The sequence below is a fragment of the Rhinopithecus bieti genome, unplaced genomic scaffold (genome assembly GCF_001698545.2).
Source record: "Rhinopithecus bieti isolate Rb0 unplaced genomic scaffold, ASM169854v2 scaffold_61533, whole genome shotgun sequence".
Lineage (NCBI taxonomy): Eukaryota > Metazoa > Chordata > Mammalia > Primates > Cercopithecidae > Rhinopithecus > Rhinopithecus bieti.
In genome coordinates this window covers 179924-201098 of record NW_016823925.1, presented here as the reverse complement: position 1 = coordinate 201098, position 21175 = coordinate 179924, and the positions used below count along the sequence as shown (strand labels likewise).

At 54.2% G+C, this 21175-nt stretch overlaps 3 protein-coding genes across 5 annotated transcripts in view; 1 reads left to right on the top strand and 2 right to left on the bottom strand.

The window, feature by feature from the left end:
• Window positions 1–583, top strand: part of CSTPP1 (centriolar satellite-associated tubulin polyglutamylase complex regulator 1) — a 242774-nt gene extending 242191 nt beyond the window's left edge. Inside the window, exon 9 of the mRNA XM_017862010.1 lies at window positions 291–583. Coding sequence (XP_017717499.1) covers window positions 291–450 — 160 coding nt within the window. The 3' untranslated portion in view covers window positions 451–583. The remainder of the gene's footprint in view (window positions 1–290) is intronic.
• Window positions 499–13616, bottom strand: ARFGAP2 (ARF GTPase activating protein 2). Of its 2 annotated transcripts, XM_017862004.1 has the most exons (17): window positions 13278–13536; window positions 13012–13130; window positions 12348–12420; window positions 11679–11810; window positions 11512–11595; window positions 10568–10649; window positions 10234–10290; window positions 9518–9559; window positions 9114–9166; window positions 8497–8633; window positions 8259–8390; window positions 4321–4449; window positions 4107–4241; window positions 2972–3098; window positions 2718–2811; window positions 2479–2597; window positions 499–1699 (listed from the first exon to the last, which is right to left on the bottom strand). In XM_017862004.1, the coding sequence occupies exons 1-17, from the start codon at window positions 13347–13349 to the stop codon at window positions 1679–1681; spliced, it is 1608 nt and encodes a 535-aa protein (XP_017717493.1). In that variant the 5' UTR covers window positions 13350–13536; the 3' UTR covers window positions 499–1678. The 2 variants fall into 2 exon arrangements, with proteins under 2 accessions (XP_017717493.1, XP_017717494.1); XM_017862005.1 differs by lacking the exon at window positions 9518–9559 and having other exon boundaries at window positions 13278–13616.
• Window positions 13617–14001: 385 nt separating this feature from the next.
• PACSIN3 (protein kinase C and casein kinase substrate in neurons 3) overlaps window positions 14002–21175 on the bottom strand; it is a 10230-nt gene continuing 3056 nt past the window's right edge. Inside the window, exons 2-11 of one of the 2 annotated variants that reach the window (XM_017862006.1) lie at window positions 20024–20089; window positions 19708–19798; window positions 19437–19593; window positions 17202–17437; window positions 16936–17091; window positions 15860–16035; window positions 15609–15729; window positions 15344–15480; window positions 14817–14938; window positions 14002–14495 (exon numbers count right to left, since the gene is read on the bottom strand). In XM_017862006.1, the coding sequence (XP_017717495.1) occupies window positions 14380–14495; window positions 14817–14938; window positions 15344–15480; window positions 15609–15729; window positions 15860–16035; window positions 16936–17091; window positions 17202–17437; window positions 19437–19593; window positions 19708–19761 (1275 nt within the window). In that variant the 5' untranslated portion in view covers window positions 19762–19798; window positions 20024–20089 and the 3' untranslated portion in view covers window positions 14002–14379. The remainder of the gene's footprint in view (window positions 14496–14816; window positions 14939–15343; window positions 15481–15608; window positions 15730–15859; window positions 16036–16935; window positions 17092–17201; window positions 17438–19436; window positions 19594–19707; window positions 19799–20023; window positions 20090–21175) is intronic. The other variant, XM_017862007.1, reaches the window with a different exon arrangement.

The following is a 21175-nucleotide window of genomic DNA, read 5'->3' as shown; positions in this document are numbered from 1 at the left end:
CCGTCAGCTAATTTTTGTATTTTTAGTAGAAATGGAGTCTCACCATTTTGGCCAGGCTGGTTTCAAACTCCTGGCCTCAAATGATCCACCCGCCTCAGCCTCCCAAAGTGCTGGGATGACAGGCATGAGCCACCATGCCTGGCCTTAAATATTTCTTAAACTCCACTGAAACCCATCCGCAGTCAAGCCTACTGCTGTGACAAGGGCAGGACTGCTGAAGTTGCTCGCTCGCCCTCAGCCAGCAAGTTAAAGAGTCAACTAATGCCAGCTCTTTCCTCTGCGTGCCACAGGGTGGTGAGGTCGAAGCTGCACCGGACCCCATGGCAGCACAGAGCCAAGGAGCCAGGGGCCTTTGGCTTTCAGAGAAGAGAGAAGCAGGAGGCCCTGGAGAGAGTGTCCTCAGCTTCGGTACCAACGCCCTACCATTACCGGTGGGAGCCCCGAGAGTGAGGCCAGGGTCCGGCACTGGGCAGGGAGGCAGGATCCAGAGGACACTGCTTCACTCAGACCAACAGGGAGCAAGGCCCTGCGGGGGTTTTATTTTGACACCACTTTGTTTCAATACAAACAGTCCAGAAAGAAAGTCATGTCCCTCTGGGGGAGGGGCAAGGGGAACAGTGGTCTGTGTTGCTTGGGAGCCCAACCTACAACCCAAAGCTAGGGGCTGGGCTGAGACTGCCGGTGCGGCAGGGGAAGATGGCACCAAGAATGACACAGTGCTTGGCTCAGCTGCCAGAGGGTGAGGCCCACAGCTCTCACTGGCGGGTGCTATCCAGGCTCCCAAGCCCAGAATGATGCAGAGGAAGGAGCTCAGCCCCAGGAGCCTGCCTCTGCCCCTCACATCCTCTGCTTCCCTGGCCAGCATCAAGCTCACGGCCTCCAGAGTCGAATCACAGCAGAGAAGACCCTCCATGGTCACCAACCAGGGGATGAAGGGACAGAGAATGTTGCAGAGGGTCCTGCGGTCCACAGCAGATGGTACAGAGGGACCCTGAGACAATCTTCCAAGTGCTTACTGTAGAAAGGGGTGGTGAGACGGGAGAACCCGTGGGTCTCCAGTCTGATCCCAAATGAAACCTTTAGGTACCAGGTAGTTTCCTGTCCTTGGTAATGCCTAAAAGGGCCTTTCCCTCCTTCGCCCTCTCCTGGCACCCAGAAGAGGCCACTGGCGGCAGCAGCAGCAAGTCCACAGCCTCTTTCCCCAGGGGACGGGTCTACAGTGAACTCCTTCCAGGCCTCCCCATGGTTCCAGAGGATGGAGACCCAAGCCCTCGAACTAGAAGAACCCTAGAGCCAGCAAAAAAAAAGCCTTCTACCTTCCACTTTCCCTACTTGAGGAAAGGCTGGACCCAGAATAAGCCATCCTGGGGGAACCCCCTCTCCCAGTGTGGCAGGACAAGTGAGCAGCAGCTGTGGGGGCAGGACAGAAGGACAAGAGTCTAACACACAGAGGGTGGTGTGAGTGGGAAAAAAGGGCCCAGTCCACAGGCAGAGGAAAAAGGCTGGTACTGACCATTCCCCTCACATGAGTGAGCGCCTCCAAGACCACTCCACACACACACCACACATACAAAGTAACAAATCCTCCCCAGCTTCCACAAGGCAAAGCATCCCCAGCCTGGGAACTGTGGAGTTCTTGTTGCAGTCACCACTGTAAGCCTGAGTCACAGAGCTTGGATCAGTAGGAACCATAGCGATCCTGGGGGTGAGGGAGGAGAAAAAAAACAAAGTCAGAGGCTCTAAGCTGCAGCAACTTCCCAGCAAACACACTGTCTGCCCCAGCACCCCATAGCAAGACTTGGGAGGCAGGGGCTGGACAGCCCAGGGAGGCAGAAGTCCATGGTGAGAGCTGGGGCAGGGGCCACTCAGGCACCCAACAACGGGGAAGCCCTGCCTGGCCTCGCAGAAGCTGGGAAAAGAAGAGAAAGACCAGTACAGGTGACAAGGCCGGGGAAGATCATGGCAGACACAGTGGCATCTCGGAGAGGCCCGGCCCTGGTATGGAGCTGAAAGGAAGGAAGCTGCCCTCCAAGAAAAGAAAACGCCTCTCTCTAGACTCTTGCTTTTTTGTGGGGTTTTTTGTTGTTGTTGTTTTTGTTTTTGAGACACAGTTTCACTCTTGTCACCCAGGCGGGAGTGCAGTGGCGTGATCTCGGCTCACTACAACCTCCAGGTTCAAGCGATTCTCCTGCCTCAGCCTCCCGAGTAGCTGGGATTACAGGTGTACGCCACCATGCCCAGCTAATTTTGTATTTTTAGTAGAGACAGGGTTTTGCCATGTTGGTCAGGCTGCTCTCAAACTCCTGACCTCAAGTGATCCCATCTCAGCCTCCCAGTGCTAGGATTATAGGTGTGAGCAACCGCACCTGGCCAAAAATGCTCTTAAGGCTCAGAGGGGCTAGGCAGTAGCAGTGTCTCTGTGTGGTGGCAAAGGGCAAACCTCCCAGCACTCCTCATTAGGCCCCACTTCAGCCTCACCTGCAAGGAATTCATCACACCATTGGCCAGCACAGCCATTTTCCCGGCCACAGACTTGACACCCTGCTTAAACTGGGCAATGTCCGCTGTAGGCAGCACGTTCCCCAGAGATACACTTCCTGTAAAAGCAAGGGCAGGGTGACCCACAGCCCAGCAGGAAGCCCTTCCCAGTCACAGCAGGGCCCTCCCGCCCTGCTCCCAGGCCTCGCTTGGTGCCTGCCACCCCACCAGAGCCCTACCTGCTCCATGAGCTCCATCCATGTCCCCAAAGAGGTCTGAAGAGCTGATGGCATTGCTGCCTGAGAGCTGCTGCAGCCGAGACCTGGCCTCATACTGTGGTGAGGAAAAGGCCAGGCCTGGGGATCTTGGGGCCGAAGACCCAAGGACTCACACAGGCCAGGCCCTCCTGGTGCTAAAGCCCAAAGCAGTGGCAGGGAGAAAGCTCATGCTTCTGCCTGCTGCCTCAGACCTCAGGGCAGACAGCCCCACTTACCTCCGCATCCATCTCCCGCCCAAAGAACATGTCAGATGAGATGGCTTTGGCTCCTGCGAATTTCTGACGTGCCTCACTAGACTCGAGGCCTGAGCTCCGGCTCTCCACTTCCCTCCGGTTTGTGGCTCTAAGGGGAAGATGTGAAATAGCTCAGACTGTTACCGTTACCATCAGGGGAGGCAGATTACAGAGACCAAACAGAGCACCAATGGCCTTTTGGTGATGGGTTACAGGTCCCATTCTGTCTGTGGCTCTGTGACTCTGGGCCCCTCTCCCCTGGTAAGGAGTCACCCTTCTCCACACTGAGGCCAAGGCCCAGAGAGCTTAGTAACCTGCACTAGGCAGGGTGGACATACGGTCTGCAGTGGCCTAGGCTCCTGCCCAAAAGCACACAGCTTTGTCAGCATTCAGGAGGCCACAACTGCTGCTACCCTAATCCTAGTGACAACTTGCCTAGTACTACAATGAGCATATGTGTCAGTCTGCCTGGCTTTATACCTACTCTTGTTGTAACCATGAATAGCAAACTGCCCCCTTTACTCTCAAAAGCATCCTGGTGTGGAAAGGGAGATGGTTGCTCTCATCTTGCGATGAGTATGTGGACACTGGGCCAGGTATTTCCGGAGACCCTGTGAAGTAGTTACGTTCCCATTTTATAAGGGGATAACTCACAGATATTATGTCAACTAAACAGATCCCAGATTAAGATGGAGTAGGGTTTTTAAAATAAGGGGGCTGGAGACATAAAACCCTTGAAAGGAGGTCAGGACTGAAGCATAAAATCAGGTCCCTCCTGCCAGAGAAATGGACCCCAAGCAAAAGAAGCTGCCAGGCCCTCTGTGATGACAAAGCACAACTCAAACCGAAGCCTGACTGCTGCACTGTCTAATGAGGCAGTGCCAGCCACTGGTGGCTATTTACATTTATCAAAAATTAAACTACATTACAAATTCAGTTGCTCAGTTGCATCAACCACATTTTAAGGGCTCCTAGCCACACAGTAGTGGCTACCATATTAAACAACACACAGAACATTTCCATCATCACAGAAAGTTCTTCTAGACAGTGCTGCCTTAGACTTCTCTACCTTCAACTTGTTAAAGAAAAAGAAAAAAGACAGAACAGCCCACTCTACCTTTCTGAAATAGGCCGGATGCTTGAGATGGTCACTTCTGGCTCCTTCTCCTCTACCCTGTCCATACCCCAGGCAGCATCTGTATCCCAGCGGGAACCAAAGCTTTCTCCTAAGGAAAAGGGGTTGTCCTTGTACCTAGGGAGACAGTAGAGTGGCTCAGAGAAGCCTGATGAGGAACACAGCAGTCAGGTTTACAGCTAGAAAACAGCCTTACTTTGGGGGTCCAGAGGCGAAAGTACCAACATCGTCAAACAAGTCCAGCTGCGAGCGAGCAGATTTTGCGCTCACTGGGGTTTCCTGCTCGATCACCTGCATCTCAGACAGCACGGAGTGGGAGACAGAGCTGCACAGCAAAGCAGAGCCAGGCCATGAGACCAGTGGATAGACATTAGCATCACTGCACAAAAGACAATAACCAGTGGCTGGGTTCTCCTTCATGGAGCATCACCCAGAACCTTCTGTCCTTACCCAAGCACAGGGCTAGGCCAGACCCCAAAAGAAGGCTAGCTGTGTGTGGTGATCTGTGAAGCAAACCTCAGAATTCTTTACACATCAGCTTTGTTTATTCAACGTAAGAGTTCCCTGGCCAGGGACCGTCTGCCTGTTATAATTTTATTTTATTCATTTATTTATTTGAGACAGATTCCCACTCTGTCACCCAGGCTGGAGTCCAGTGGTGCAATCTCGGCTCACTGCAACCACCGCCTCCTGGGTTCAAGCGATTCTCATGCCTCAGCCTCCCGAGTACCTGGGACTATGGTGCACGTCACCACGCCCAGCTAATTTTTTGTGTTTTTTCAGTAGAGACAGGGTTTCGCCACATTGCCCAGGCTGGTCTCAAACTCCTGAGTTCAGACAATCCACCCACCTTGGCCTCCCAAAGTGCTAGGATTAGAGGCGTGAGCCACAACGCCCGGCTCCTGTTGTAATCTTTTATTTATTTACTTATTTATTTTGAGACGGAGTCTCACTTTGTCGCCCAGGCTGAAGTGCAGTGGCGCGATCTCAGCTCACTGCGAGCTCCGCCTCCCGGGTTCACGCCATTCTCCTGCCTCAGCCTCCCAAGTAGCTGGGACTACAGGCGCCTGCCACCATGCCCAGCTAATTTTCTGGGTATTTTTAGTAGAGATAGGGTTTCACCGTGTTAGCCAGGATGGTCTTGATCTCCTGACCTTGTGATCCGCCCACCTCAGCCAAAGTGTTGACCGCACCCGGCCTCCTGTTGTAATTTTAATAATGTGCACCAGATGCCAGTGGTCTCTGTCCTGGACAACTCCCTGCCTTGTGCACTATGAACCCCATCCTTCGCTGATGGGGTTCACACAGCAAAGGAATGGATGAAAGAATGCCCCAGAACCAGGGAAAGGAGCATGATTGCATCAAAGGATGAGTTCTTCATCATCCTACTCTTTATTAAAAAAAAAAAAAGCCAAGCGGGTGGCTCACGCCTGTAATCCCAACACTTTGGGAGGCTGAGGCGGGCAGATCACAAGGTCAGGAGATCGAGACCATCCTCGCTAACAAAGTGAAACCTGTCTCTACTAAAAATACAAAAAAATTGGCCGGGCATGGTGGTGGGCGCCTGTAGTCCCACCTACTTGGGAGGAGAATGGCATGAACCTGGGAGGCGGAGCTTGCAGTGAGCCCAGATGGCACCACTGCACTCCAGCCTGGGTGACAGAGCAAGACTATGTCTCAAAGAAAAAAAAGCACCTCAAAGCACAAAGACTGGCCTTATGCACTAAGACCTAGAATTGCTGTCTGGTTCTCATAAAAAAAAGGGGGGTGTAGGGTTGGCAGGCAATACAGTACAATTCTTGATGCCTCTCATTCCTCTGTCAGGCTCCACAGGGACACTTTAAGGATTAATTTGATTTAAATCAATTCATTTAAAAATATCCATAGCTTTTAGCTAGAAGAACCCCAAGGAGTGATTATTTTGCAATAGGGCTGAGTTGGGCCAGGCGTGGTGGCTCACACCTGTAATCCCAGCACTTTGGGAGACCAAGGCAGCCAGATCACCTGAGGTCAGGAGTTCGAGACAAGCCTGACCAACATGGAGAAACCTACTAAATCTACTAAAAATACAAAATTAGCTGGATGTGGTGGCACATGCCTGTAATCCCAGCTACGTGGGAGGCTGAGGTAAGAGAATCGCTAGAACCCAGCAGGTGGAGGCTGTGGTGAGCCGAGATCACACCATTACACTCCAGCCTGGGCAACAAGATTGAAACTCTGTCTCAAATAAATAAATAGGATGAGTTGGGTTTAAGTAAACAATTGTTACACTGCTGAAAAACTGTTCATATCCCTTAACCCCTCAGTCATCCCTTAACCCAGTCAGTCATCCTTAACCCCTTGGTCATCCTTTAACCCAGTCATCCCTTAACCCAGTCAGTCATCCCTTAACCCCTTGGTCATCCCTTAACCCAGTCAGTCATCCTTTAACCCCTCAGTCATCCCTTAACCCAGTCATCTGTTAATCCAGTCATCCCTATGTGACTGAAACAGGGAAAGGAAAGAGTCTCAATGCCCTTTCAAGTTAAAATTTTATCCTCTGGCCGGATGTGGCTCACATCTGTAATCCAAGCACTGGGTGCCGTGGCTCACACCTATAATCCCAATACTGTGGGAGGCCGAGGCGGGCAGATCATTTGAAGCTAGTAGTTTTAGACCAGCCTGGCCAACATGGTGAAATCCCGTCTCTACTAAAATACAAAAATAAGCTGGGTAATCACAGCTTCTCAGGAGGCTGAGGCAGGAGAATCGCTTGAACCTGGGAGGCAGAGGCTGCAGTGGGCTGAGATCACACCACTGAACTCCAGCCTGGGTGACAGAGCGAGACTCCATCTTAAAAAAAAAAAAAAAAAAAGCCAGGAACGGTGGTGCACGTCTGTAATCCCAGCTGCCTGGAAGGCTGAGACAGGAGAATCACTTGAACCCAGGAGGTAGAGATTGCAGTGAGCCAAGATCGTGCCACTGCACTCCAGTCTGGGTGAAAGGTTAAGACTTTGTCTCAAAAAATAAAAATAAAAAACCACAAAGGCCGGGCGCGGTGGCTCAAGCCTGTAATCCCAGCACTTTGGGAGGCCGAGACGGGCGGATCACGAGGTCAGGAGATTGAGACCATCCTGGCTAACACGGTGAAACCCCGTCTCTACTAAAAAATACAAAAAACTAGCCGGGCGAGGTGGCGGGCGCTTGTAGTCCCAGCTACTTGGGAGGCTGAGGCAGGAGAATGGCGTAAACCCGGGAGGCGGAGCTTGCAGTGAGCTGAGATCTGGCCACTGCACTCCAGCCTGGGCGACAGAGCCAGACTCTGTCTCAAAAAAATAAAATAAAATAAAAATAAAAATAAATAAATAAAAAATAAAAAATAAAAAACCACAGCAGCCAGACATGGTGGCTCACACCTGTAATCCCAGCACTTTGGGAAGCCAAGGCAGGTAGATCACTTAAACCCAGGAATTCGAGACCAGCCTGGGCAACATGGCAAAAGCCCGTCTCTACAAAAAATACAAAAATTAGCTGGGCATGGTGGCTCCCGGCCGTGGACCCAGCTATTCAGGAGGCTGAAGTGGAAGGATCGCCCGAGCCCAGGAGGCAGAGGTTGCAGTGAGCCGAGATCACACCATTACACTCCAGCCTGGGCAAGAGAGCAAGAATTTGTCTCAAAAGAAAAAGAAAGAAAGAAAACCATAGCAAACCCAGTGGTTCTGAAACAGGATTTTCTGCCCAAACTGAGGGCATCTGAAATGTGGGTGGATACTTTAGGGTATTACAGGGAACACAAATGGCATCTCTAGACAGGGATTAAGGAATTAAGGATGATACTAAATGCACCTCAATTCTCAGGGAGGTCTGGAAAATAAACTGTCCCATGACTCAAAGTGCCATCAAGAAAACCACCCTGGTCTCTTGAAGATACTGAAATAACACCTGATCCTGTGTTTCATTCATACAGCTATTCACTCATTCAACTCACTGAGCACATACCTACTATGCCAAGCACTGTATTAGGGACAATAAGCCAAGCGATCTATTCAGACTTGAAGACACAATAAGCCTAGAATCCCAAACTGCTGGGAAGGCCCCGCAATGGTTCCCAGGAAACAATGGCATCTCCCTGCCACAGCGGGAGCTGAGCCTCACCTTCGGGATACCAAGCCCATGCCCAACCTCTCTGCCTGCTCTCGCTTCTTCCCTTCCAGATTCTGTAGCTTCTTCTCCTCTTTCTTACGATCAATCTGGAGCTCCTGGTAGGCCAGACGCATGGAGGCGACCCTTAGAGGGAACAAAGGTGTCAGTGGCCACCACCTATCCGGACCTGTCCAGCCTGCCCACCCACCAAGCCCCACACGAGCCTGAGGCCCCAGCAGCAAACACTCACATGGACTCCTCCGCCTGCTTCTTGGCATCGGCTGCCTGCTGCTCACGGAGCTTCTCTGCTACCTGGGCCTGCCGCTCAATCTCACTGAAGCTCTGGCTGCTCACCTTCTGGGCCCCAAGGCCTTTCTTGGCACCCAGCTGGGAAGAGAATCATGTCAGGGGCCTTCCCAATCACACTCTCCTCAGACCCCTCCCAGGCTCGGGCACTGTAGTCACACCCACAAGGAAAAGGCCCTTCTTAAAATTTAGGGTAAAAAATAGGAGCCCAACCAGCATGGCCAAGAGAACAGTGCTCCGCTGGAACTGGCCATGGGCAGCTCGCACAGCCCCGGCACAGCCCAGACCTGAGGATGCCAGTTAATGCTGACAGGGCCGAGTATGTGCCAAGCACTCCGCCAAGCACTAGATGCGCTCCATCTCACCGACCCTTCCCAGGAGCCCTTGAAGATAGGCTTTAAATCCCTTTAAATCTTTAAATCCCTTTCACAGGCAAGGTTCGGAAAAGCACAGTACCTTTGCCAAAGTCATACAGCTGGTAAGTGGTAAGGTCAAGAGGTGAACCCAGGTAGCCTGCACCCAGCCCCTAACCTTTCTAACATACCACCTCTCCCCACCTACCCCTTTCTTAGCTGCTGCTGGCTTCTTCTTGCCAATGATGGAGCTTTTCAGTTCTGCATGAGAAAGGGGTAGGCATGAGCTAAGACAAAGGCAGCTCAGAGGCAGTAGCACGCCATGCAGCTTCATGGCAATAGCTCCTAAGAACAGCTTCAGGCAGGGGAAGGCAAAGCTGCCAGCACCAGCTCCAACCAGCGGTGTCCAAGCCAAAGACAGATGTGGCTGGGGTACTTACTGGCGCCCAGCAGAGTGAGACAGGAACCTAGACCTGAAGCACCAGAGACACTCAAAGTCCCTGAACCAAAACAAAGACTGCGAGGCAGGGAGCAGATGTTGAGCACCAGGCTCAGCTCCTAAAGCAGGAAGCTGCGGGCAGGGCCTGGGCTCCCCAAGCAGCTGTCAGTTACCTCTGGCAGGAAGGGCCCCTTTAGCTGACAGATACATGGACTCTGGAGGAGAAACAGACTTGTGGCTAACAAGAGGCCCACCCCAGAGCCTCCACAGAGCTCTCAAGCCCAGCAGTCTCTATGAAGCGCTGCTTCAGACCAAGCTATGCCAGCCTTCTCATGGATCAGTCTGACAGTCACTCTACTGGGTTCCAGTCCCAACCCCAAGAGTCAACAGAACAAACCGAGGTCAGCAAATGGACTGTTCACCCTGAACCAAGTCTGAAGGACACTAAGGAAAATGTAGAAAAGAGTTAAAGGACAGGCTGGTAGACTGGCTAAGAAAGAACAATGTCATCTCCAGCTATCGGCAGCTCCGAGCTGTCCCTCCACCCCAGGAAATGCACCAGACAAGCCAGTCCTGCCTCAGAGCCCAGGAACAGGTGTCCAGTCTCATGCTGGCCTCCCCAACACTTTGGCTAGACCCAGCCCCACACTCAGAGGCAGACCCCAGGCCTTATACACCAGCCCACCCAGATTCATCAATTCAAAGGGCTTGGCTCTAAAATCAGTGTTGCAGCCACCATTTCAATCACAGTCCCCACTCCAGAGAGGTCAGACAAATGGTCAGTCTCCTGTGGCCTCTGTCCACATGGCCAGGCAGCAGGCACTCTGAAAAGAACATTTGAGGTCCACCCTCTCCCAGCCACCCCATGCCCGCCCGCTAGCATACTGACCCAGTGAGGCTTTGGGTGAGGTGCCAAGCAGGTCTGTGTTGGGGCCATGCTCTGGCTCTGTGGATGCAATGGTAAGAGTTAGAGATGAGGCTCCTACCTTCCTGCAACCTCCCCTTGAAAGAAGTGATGGGACGTGAGTCAGTGGCTTTCCTCAGCTTGCCACCAAAAGATAAAAGGAATATCTACCACTTCCTCTAAGGATTAAAATGAATCCCAGCCCATGCAAAGATACAAGAGGACCCCTGCTCCTATTGTCATGGCCGGATATCCCCTTCCAAACCCTGAGTCCTCTCCTAGGACCAGGGCACCTGGTTGGAATCTGGGCTGAACTCACGTGCCAGGCCACTGCTCTCTGCAGACGGGGCTGGCTGCTGGGTCCCTGAAGGCTCAGTGGCTGGCGCATCCCAGGCAGGAGGCTGAAAAGGAGGCCAGATAACAGAAGCCTCGGTGAGCCGCTCCTGCTGGCAAGGAGCACCAAGACCTACAAGCACCTTGTGGGCAAGAGATCGTACTTCAAGCCCATGAGGAAAGGGAGTGGAGGGGAGCAAACACGATCACAGTTGCTACTCACTGTGGAAGAAAGCAGGAAAACAAGCAGCCCCCACCCCAACCCTTTCACTATTTACTTAAAGCAAGAGTCCATTCTCCTAAGTTAAAGACAGTTGCCTAACACGACCTAGGCAGGCACAGATCTAAAGGTTCCTCATATACAAATACATTTAATTATCACTACAACCCCTATGAAGGAGCTATATCTCCATTTTAGAAACTAAGGTTTTGACAGGTCGAGTGACTTGGCCACCATCACAGAAATGCTGAGTAGAGAACAGGAAACGAGGCCAAGAGTCTAACTTCAGCACCCAGGGTCAGTAAAGAGGAAACCATCCTCAAAGGGGTGGGGTGGGGAGGAGGGAATCCTTTCACTGTCCCCAAGCACAGTGCCTTTCTTATAAGGGAAGAAGCCAGGAAAACTTGTTTGGGGCCGTAAACACCTCTTGAACCTTCAAGAAGCTGCTCCTCTTCCCCACCAGCCCAGTTTATAGGAGTCTATTTCTAAGGAGGGCTACACTGCACCCCCATTTATGGAGGAGGAAACACGCAGGCCTACCCAGCAGGAACAGCAGACTCCATACATTCCAACTCAGTGGACTTCAGACATGGTGTCCAAGACATCACATCAAAGCAAATGGAATCTATAGCCATGATCACAGAAGGCCTTGGCCTTGGTAAACTGCTTGTCAAGAACAACTGGGAAAAACGTTCCTTGTGGGCACTCACTTGAGTGTGTTCTGTGAAGAAATCAGAGTCCTTCTTCTCCGGGGAGTGATTAGGAACGGCACTACTTATGTTGTCTATCCAAAGCTAGAAAGGAGAAGGCACCCCTGAAACACAGGGTTCTGAATACTCCTAATCCTCCCACCCCAGCCCCAAGAACAGGCACTTACATCAGTGCCGTGCCTAGCCAGGGCCGCACTCCCCAGCTGCCGGATCTTCTCCCGGTACATCTGGGCAGCTCGGCTATTGTATTTGGTATTGGCATCATTGGCTGTGCATCCATGTTGGCGGAAAAAAGCCGTCTGGAAAGCAAAGAAGAGAGCAGCGCGAGCTACAGGTGATTCTCAAGAAGGAAATGTGTTGGCTGTAGGAAGCATCCCTTTATGACAGCCGAGTTATTATCTATACAGGATGATACATGCTAATGACACTGGTTTTTCAGAGATACAGTTCCTCGAAATTCCTGCAAAAAAACACCTTGCAGCCTGCCATCCTCTGATATGACTGAAGCACAGGACTCACTGAACCGTGCCTGAGGACAACATGCCATTCCCAGCCTCCCCATCTTTCATCCAGGGCAGGCCCACAAGACTCAATGACTGTGAAGGCTCCAACTCCTGAGGCTTTTCCCCAAGAACACCTGCCCAGTTTAATTAGAATTTGAAACCCATTTAGGAGAAGCTGTGACCAGTTTCGAAGTTTTTAGAAAATGGCTTATGGTGGTGTTATAGAACAGAGAACCCGCTGAACAGGGAAACCGAGAGGGCCTCTTAGGGAGTCGTGCAAAGTTAGTACCCACGCAGAAGAATGGAAGGTGGGGGAGGTAGAAGGAGCTTTACCGCATTGGCATTCCCGCCGACCTGCATACATCTCAGCTGGAACCAGTTCCAGTTGGAATCCAACTCTGTGGACCTGTGTACAAGGGCTGCGTTTCACCCACCAGCAGATACCAGCAGAAGGGTTTCCCTGGCAGCCCAATACCTGTCACTTGGTCTCAGGCTGCTGTAGGCACCCAGGAAACATTAATTAGCCATCACCCCATTTCCTCCACACTACCCTGTCCATGAAAACTTTGCTCTTCATTCATCTACTCCAAAGAGTACTAATTATGTCCCCAGATCCGAAAGGAGGTCACGTTCTCAGGCACGCACCCCTGGATTTGGTTTTCCCCTAATGGATGGTCACAGTTTCACTAGAGACATATCAGGCCAACAACATATCAGCAACAAGGTCAATGCCTCCCTTTCCTCCCAACTAACGCTCAGAGTCTCAAGTCTGACCGTCAAAAAGCAGCGAGTTTTGGCCCAGAGGCGGAGACGGACCGCCTATGTGCCAAGGAGCCCACACAGGTGGTTCCCTCCGGCAGGAGGCTACCAGACCCTCTCGGCCCGGAGGCTTCCCACTGAATTCAGAGCGGTCCAAGTCGAGGCAGCCACTCTCCCTTGTTGCCCACACAGCCCTGGCCGGCCCAGTGGAAACACGGCAACCGCGCGGAAACCCAACCTGATGAAGCTCAGATGGACGCCCAGGGAGCGGTGCACCCCGGAACAGTCAATGCACAAGAAAACACCATACGTGATGCTGGCCCAACTCGGATTCTTGGCGCCGCAGTCGAAACAGGCCTGGGTGGAGAAAGCGATGAGCGAATGGTCAGGGGCCCCGAATAAAGGCCAGGCGCAGACATCCCAGAAAAACAACCCACCTCCGCCCTTCTCCCTCCCTCAGGCCCCAGCGGGACGAGAGACTCCGCGCTCCCCGTGCTCACGCACCTTGTTGGTTGGAACTGCGCGAAGCCTCTTAAAAAGAGTCTGGATTTCGGTCTTGTTGGGCTCCGCCGCCATTTTCTCTCCTTCCCAGACACAACCGCGACCGACGGGTCCCGCCGCGGGCCAATCCACGGCGGGGAGGGCGGGCTCACCAGGTCGGCCTCAGCGGTGCCCGGGCCAGCCGAGGGGTGGGGTGATTGGGGCCCGATCTGGACCAATGGGCAGCCGGCAGGACTGGGGCGGTGACGTTAGCCACGGCCGCAAGAATCAACGCCGCGCCGGGCCAATCCGCAGCCGGGACGGAGCGACGGCGCGCGAACCGGCCCAAACCTCCTCGCGCGCACAGCCCTAGACGCGTCAATCCCCAGGTGGAGTCGCCCCTACGCCGCACAGGCTGCGGGAGCTTGGGGGCGGGAACCCCCACTCCAGCCAATTACAGATCGATGAGTAAGGATTAGGCTGCCCAAGCGCTCCTCTTCCCTCCGGCCTGAACGGGCAGACGTAGTGACCGGCCTCTCGCCCAGCCTCCAGCCATTCTCGGCTCACAGCAAGCCTGACAGCGAGTGCCCTCCACCCCAGATTAGGATCTCAAAACTCCAGAGCAGGTACCAAGCAGGCAAACCCTTTTCCAACCCCGGCTCCATAACAGACGCTAGGCCTCTCTCTAGATGCCCTCTGGAGGCCTGGCAAGGGTGTCCTATCAAAAAAATGCACATGAGCCCGACAGTGGTTTTTTTTTTGTTTTGTGTGTGTGTGTGTGTCAAGTTTTAATACACGCTAGAACAAGCCACAAAAGAGGGTGCTGCTAGGCCGGAACTACACTCACCCCAAGCCCACCTCAGGAACCCCAAAGCAGAGGTCAGGAACTGAGTTCACAGCTCCTGGGGAGGCCTAGGCACCCCTGAACCCTGTCACTTCTATCCCTCCCTACCAGTTCCTTCCTAGACAAAGGCCCTTCCCCTCCCTGGGTCCCAGGACTTCTTCTCTTGAGGGACAGAGGAGCAGCAGGGGAGCGACGGTTCAGGGCCCTGAGGGTCCGGCTCTCCAGGAGAAGCTGGGATCTCACCCAGGGTGGGTAAGCGTCGCAGAAGGGCTGTCAGGACACTCAGGCGCCCACGCACTCCACGTAGTTGGCAGGGTACAGGCCAATGCGGCCACTCTGCAACTGGCCTTGGCACCAGCCCTGCTCGTCCTCCTCACTCATCTTCAGCAGCTCCTCCCCTAAGGGAAAGGGGATTGGTCACTGCCAGTGGCCCTGGCCCAGCCCGTTCCTGCAGCTGGGTCAAGGACTGAGGGGGATGGTGTGGTCCCAGAGCCCAGCTAGCAAAGACATGGCTCAGACAGAGGCAGGTCAAGGTCAGCAAGCTGCCCCACCCCAGACCCCGAATGCAGCCACCAGGCACCAGCTGTCTGGACCTGGAACAGCTGAAGGGCCAGAGGACTGGCCCTTAAGAAGTGGGTATTTGGCTTCCCTTTCGGACATCCCTGCTCAGGCGGGTAAAGCAGAGACCGACCGAAGCTAGGAAAGGGGTCCCAGGGTACCTGCTCGGAAGCTCAGCTCATCAGCTTCCTGGCCGGCATAGTCATAGAGTGCCCGCACCCGAACCCCGGTGGCAGCCTTCCGGGGACTCTCTTCATCTGACCACTCCTCATCCTGCCCCGTGCTGGAGAGGGCAGGCAAAGGGAGCAGCTCAGTGTGCAAGGAACACGAGGCTGGAGATCTCACCCAGGATCAGGGCAAAGGCCTCCCTATCCCCAGGGGCACCTGGGAGAGGCAGGTGAGGTGCTGAAAGATTCTAGCTCTATCTCGCCACGCGGGACTTTGAGCAGAGGCAATTCCTGCCACACGCAGCTGATTTAAGGCATAAATGAGAGGGAACGTGGGAAATGCCTGGCAAATCTAAACCACTATGAGAACCGATATCATTACAACTACTAAGTAGGCCCTCAGGTCCCCGGCACCAATTTTCAAACCATTTCAGGTGTGAAGGGAATGAAACCAAGGAGCAAGGAATGGAGGGTGGGAGGCAGAGCTGTTTCTTTGCCACAGCCACGCTCCTGGCTCTCACCCTGGGGACCCCGGGGACTGGGGTGGGGGTGCGGTGCCATCTCTTGTGGGCACGATGCTGGTCAGGGTAACCTCATCAGGGCTCCGGCCACCCTTCTCTTTCCGACTGATTGTCCTCTGTGTGTCCAAGGACCACTCCTGTGGGGACAGCGCTTACAGTCAGGTGGGGCCATCCGGACCACCTTCGCTTACTTCACCCCTAGCCCTGGCCGAGCTGAGTGGGAGCCCATCCCACCTCCCAGCCCCACCCCGCCTGGAACACATGCCTCAAACTGTGGCCAGTTCATGGCCATGCCTGGCCCGTGGGTGCTGCGCCACCAGCGCAGATCCTCTTCGTCACTGGCTGCCTCGATGCCCTGGTGCAAGTCGCGGTGGAGTTCATGGAACCTATGGCCCAAGGCACACCCTCAGTCTAGGAAGTCTAGACCCTGCATCCCTCAGTCCCAGCCAGGGCCTAGGGGAGATGGAGGAGACCCAGTACTACCCCAGATCTCCACGCCCACTAGGCAGCGCATACTTCTCACTGCTGGAAAGGTCCAGGTGCTGGTGTAAGGTGAGCAGCATGTCCTTGAAAAAAAGAAGCCGCTGGCGCTCGGCGGCCTGGCAGGTCTCAAAGGCCTGCTCCATGTCTTCCATGTAGCGTGGAGTGTAGCGATGCAGCTCTGCCAGCGTCTGCTCATACTGAGCTTTTGTCTGGGTGGGAGAGGAGGGTTCTGGTGAGGACCAGACCTTCTTCCACCCAGGACTCCACCAGTGTTTACCAGACACTGCCATGGGCTGCTAGCCACTAGGGGCTATCAGTCCTAAGACCCAATTCCTGCCCTCAAGAACCCCAGCAGCCTGGGCCGGGCGCAGTGGCTCAAGCCTGTAATCCCAGCACTTTGGGAGGCCGAGGTGGGCGGATCACGAGGTCAGGAGATCGAGACCATCCTGGCTAACACGGTGAAACCCCGTCTCTACTAAAAATACAAAAAAATTAGCCGGGCGTGGTGGCAGGCACCTGTAGTCCCAGCTACTGGGAGGCTGAGGCAGGAGAATGGCATGAACCCGGGAGGTGGAACTTGCAGTGAGCCGAGATCGCGCCACTGCACTCCAGCCTGGGTGACACAGCGAAACTCTGTCTCAAAAAAAAAAAAAAAAAAAGAACCCCAGCAGCCTAACAAGGGAGATGACATCAGGCGCAGCAGATAAGAGTGTGGTGAAGACTGAAATGAGGTCAACCTACAGGAAAGGATGGGAGAAATCAGAAAAGGCTTCCTGGAGGAGGTGGAAACTGCAGCATCTCAGGATGGTAAGGATTTGCATATACAGAGCTGCAAGAAAGGACACCAGGCAGAGGGATACTGTGCAAGGAAAGAGCTGGAAGTTCTCAACTGCTGAAGTCATCCCAGTGCCTGAAACTCCATTTCTTTCCCTAGGTCAAGTATCACCTTTTGTCAGGTTCCTCCTTTAAATGATCATCTAGAGAGAGGGTGGCAGGTGAGGATTAGGGTAATGAGAGTGCTGGGGACTGGACAAGGTATTCAAGGAGCAAGATGCATTCAGGAAGCCATGCCCTGGGCGGGAGCCAGGGCTGGTACCTGTGGCCCGCACCTTCTCGGCCTCCTTGGCACAGCGTTCCACCCGTTCCTGCAGTTTGCGCAGCTGCTCCTGGGAGACGGCGCTGTCTGCCTTCGCATGGCTCTCCCTTGTCTGGGCTGTCTTCTCGTCCTTCCGGGCTGCATGGTAGCTTTTCTTGGAAGCCTCAACCTGCCATGCATGGGGACCACGCTGGACCCTGGATGCCACACCCTGGCCCCCTCGATCCCTTGCAGACCAGGAAGGAGCCTGCCTCGGATGCCTCTCCCACCCAGCCTCACCTCCTTCAGCCTCTTCAGCCAGGGCTTCTGGGCCTTGCGGAAGCCGTCCTCAGCTGCCCGGCTCTCGCGGAAGCCACCCAGCACAGGCCGGTGGAAAGCCCCCCGCTGCCAGGCGCGCACCCGCTCACTGTCCTGACCTTGCAGCTTCTCCCGAACCTCCAGGTGCAGGGCGCTCAGCCGCTCAGCCGCCGTGAAAAAGGCATGCCAAGCCTTCTCCAGTGTGCCATACTGGGGGCCTGCAGGGAAGGACAGGGCTTGGGCCAGTCCTGGGTACCACCCAAAATAAGCCCAGCCCCTCTCACTGAGTACGAGGCATGGAAGCATGGGGTATAGGCATAGGGTGCAAAGGTGAATGACAACCCTGTCAGCTGGGCTTATGGAATGCAGACCGTGTGCCTTATCTCACTGAATCCTTGTCTCAGCCACCACCGTGAGGACAGTGACATTGCCAACATTGAACAGGCAAAACACTGAGGCCCAGAGAAGTGAACTCGCTCAAAGCATTATGGCTACAAGAGGAGCTGAGGGCCGGGTGCAGTGGCTCATGCCTGTAATCTCAGCACTTTGGGAGGCCGAGGCAGGTGGATCACGAAGTCAGGAGATTGAGACCATCCTGGCTAACATGGTGAAACCCCATCTCTACTAAAACTACAAAAAATTAGCCGGGCGTGGTGGCACACGCCTGTAGTCCCAGCTACTTGGGACTAAGATTTTCCTGCTAAGGCAGGAAAATCACTTGAACCCGAAAGGAGGAGGTTACAGTGAGCTGAGATCACGCCAGCCTGGGCGACAGAGCGAGACTCCATCTCAAAAAAAAAAAAAAAAAGGAGCTGAGATTCAAACCCATCTGTTGCATAAACACTACACTCCATTGCCTCAAAGGAAGAGCCTGTGTGTGCCCTCGAGGAAGACAACTTGCAGGGTGGAAGGATCCATGCTCCCAGTCAGAGGGCCTGGGCTCAGCCTTCAGCACTTCCTAGCTGTGTGCCTTTAGGCAAGTCCCTTAGCCTCTCTGAACTTCCAGTTTCTCCTCTAGAAAATCATAAAACAGGCCAGGTGCAGTGGCTCACACCTGTAATTCCAGCACTTTGGGAGGCCAAGGAGAGGATCGCTGGAACCCAGGGGTCAAAACCAGTCTGAGCAACATAGCAAAACCCCATCTCTACAAAAAATACAAAAATTAGCCAAGTGTCGTCCATGCCTGTGGTCCCAGCTATTGTGGTCCCAGCTATTCAGGAGGCTGAGGTGGGAGGATCGCTTGGCCTGGGAGATGGAGGTTGCAGTGATCCATGATTGTACCACTGCACTCCAGCCTGGGTGACAGAGTGAGACCCTGTCTCAAAAAATAAATAAATAATTAAGAAAGGAAAGAAGGTCAGATGCAGTGGCTCACGCCTGTAATCCCAGTACTCTGGGAGGCTGAGGTGGGTGGATCACCTGAGGTCAGGAGTTTGAGACCAGCCTGGCCAACATGGTAAAACCCCGTCTTTACTAAAAATACAAAATTAGCCAGGCATGGTGGCGGGTGCCTGTAATCCCAGCTACTTGGGAGGCTAAAGCAGGAGAACCACTTGAGAGGCAGAGGTTGCAGTGAGCCAGCATCGTGTCACTGCACTCCAGCCTGGGCAACAATAGCAAAACGTCTCAAAAAAGAAAGGAGGCCGGGCACGGTGGCTCAAGCCTGTAATCCCAGCACTTTGGGAGGCCGAGACGGGCGGATCACGAGGTCAGGAGATTGAGACCATCCTGGCTAACACGGTGAAACCCCGTCTCTACTAAAAAAAAATACAAAAAACTAGCCGGGCGTGGTGACGGGCGCCTGTAGTCCCAGCTACTCGGGAGGCTGAGGCAGGAGAATAGCGGGAACCCGGGAGGTGGAGCTTGCAGTGAGCTGAGATCTGGCCACAGCACTCCAGCCTGGGCGACAGAGCAAGACTCTGTCTCAAAAAAAAAAAAAAAAAAAAAAAAAAAAAAAAAAAAAAAGAAAGGAAAGAAAATGGGTAAAACAGAACACAGAACCATCTCTGCAGGGTTCTTGGAACTATCAAAGTAACTCATGAGCAGCCTTTGTAAACTCTTTAACACCACAGCCGTGAGGATGACCAGGAGGATCTTCCCTTTCTAAGGAGGGTAGACATGGAGGCCTCAAACTTCCCACAACACGTGCAAAAAAAGAAGCTGGCCCGACAGTCCTGCACTCAGCTGCCCTCTGCCCCCTGCGAGGGCCTGGCTCACCCTTCTCCACGGTCCCCCTCCACTTTCGGGCCCAGTCGGCCAACTGCTGGGCATAGGCCTTTTCGATGCGTGCACGCTCCTGGAAGCAGCTGACCAGGTCCCCGCACAGCCGGTGCCCGTCCTCCACCCGCTGCACCGTGCGCCTGTAGTTGCCAGCCTGGGCATACAGGAGAAGGGCGCTGTCACCAGGGAAAAGCCTCCTTTTGGGCTGGGGCTGTCAGTTGGGCTCCTCCCCTAGACAAGGAGCTGAGCCCAGGACCCAGCTGCTCACCTCCCAGAAACTGCCCCCTAAGGCCTCCCCTCCAGCGTCCTCTTCTGGAGCCATGGTGTCCCCGCAGCACGGAATGGTGGCGGATTTGGGGCTGTGGAGGGCAGAGGGGTAAGCAAGAAAGCTGGACATATGTTTTTGGGGATAGGAAAAGACCCTCTCTATACCTGGGCCTTGCCCCACCACCCAAGGAGCGGTCAGAGCTAAGACTTAGCAGGCAGGGCGCTGAAGACCCTAAGAAGGGCCAGGATGGGTGAGGATGGAGTCTCAAAGCTCTTCCTCTCGCTGCTCTGCCCTTCCCCTCTTGCCCCCCACATACCTGGGGCCTAGAGATCACTTCAGGGACCTGGGTGTCCAACTTTCAATGCTGCCACCGTGACTCTGCCTTGAAGGAGAACAGAGCAAGGGTGAGGGTGGGGGCCTAGAGCGTCCAGGGCGGTGCCCGGCACCCCCGATATAGCAACTGCTGTCAAGCGCCAGATTCCAGGGAGGAGAATGCCAGACGGGTCACACGATCCAGCCAGGGATTAAATGGCAGGCGGGGGTGGGCGGTGGGCAGAGGGCCCCACTCCCCCAACTGCCGATGAGAGAAGAGGACTCCTGCCCAGGCCAGGGCCTCTGTTGCCTTCCCTTGAGTGACAAGATGACCCCATTACCCAAGAGGCCAAGTCAGAGGGTGTCTGGCCACATCCCAGTAGCTCCCTGTACTGAGGAGGGCACGAAGGGAGCCAAGAGGCCTGACTTCTGTCTTGGCCAGGAAGCCTGAACAAGTGTATGTAACTGTCTCCTCCTAAGGAGGCCCCAGTTCCCTCTAAGATGGAACTCCTCTGTGTGCTCAGCTGCCATGCCAGGGCTGGTGTGAAACTCAAACCAAGCAACGCACCAGAAATACGAGGGACCCTGCAGTCACACGAAGATACTCATCTCAGTCCACACATCCATTGAGGGCCCACAGGGCTCAGCTGCCATGCCAGGGCTGGTGTGAAACTCAAACCAAGCAACGCACCAGAAATACGAGGGGCCCTGCAGTCACACGAAGATACTCATCTCAGTCCACACATCCATTGAGGGCCCACAGGACTCCATGGGGAACACACAACCCAGGCCCACCCTCCAAAGGCCTGGCGTCCAGGGCAGCCTGGGGAAGTGAGAAGCGATGACCAGCTATAAGAATGTTCCCCTGGCCGGGCGCGGTGGCTCAAGCCTGTAATCCCAGCACTTTGGGAGGCCGAGACGGGCGGATCACGAGGTCAGGAGATCGAGACCATCCTGGCTAATATGGTGAAACCCCGTCTCTACTAAAAAATACGAAAAACTAGCCGGGCGACGAGGCGGGCGCCTGTAGTCCCAGCTACTGGGGAGGCTGAGACAGGAGAATGGCGTGAACCCGGGAGGCGGAGCTTGCAGTGAGCTGAGAGCTGGCCACTGCACTCCAGCCTGGGCGGCAGAGCAAGACTCCGTCTCAAAAAAA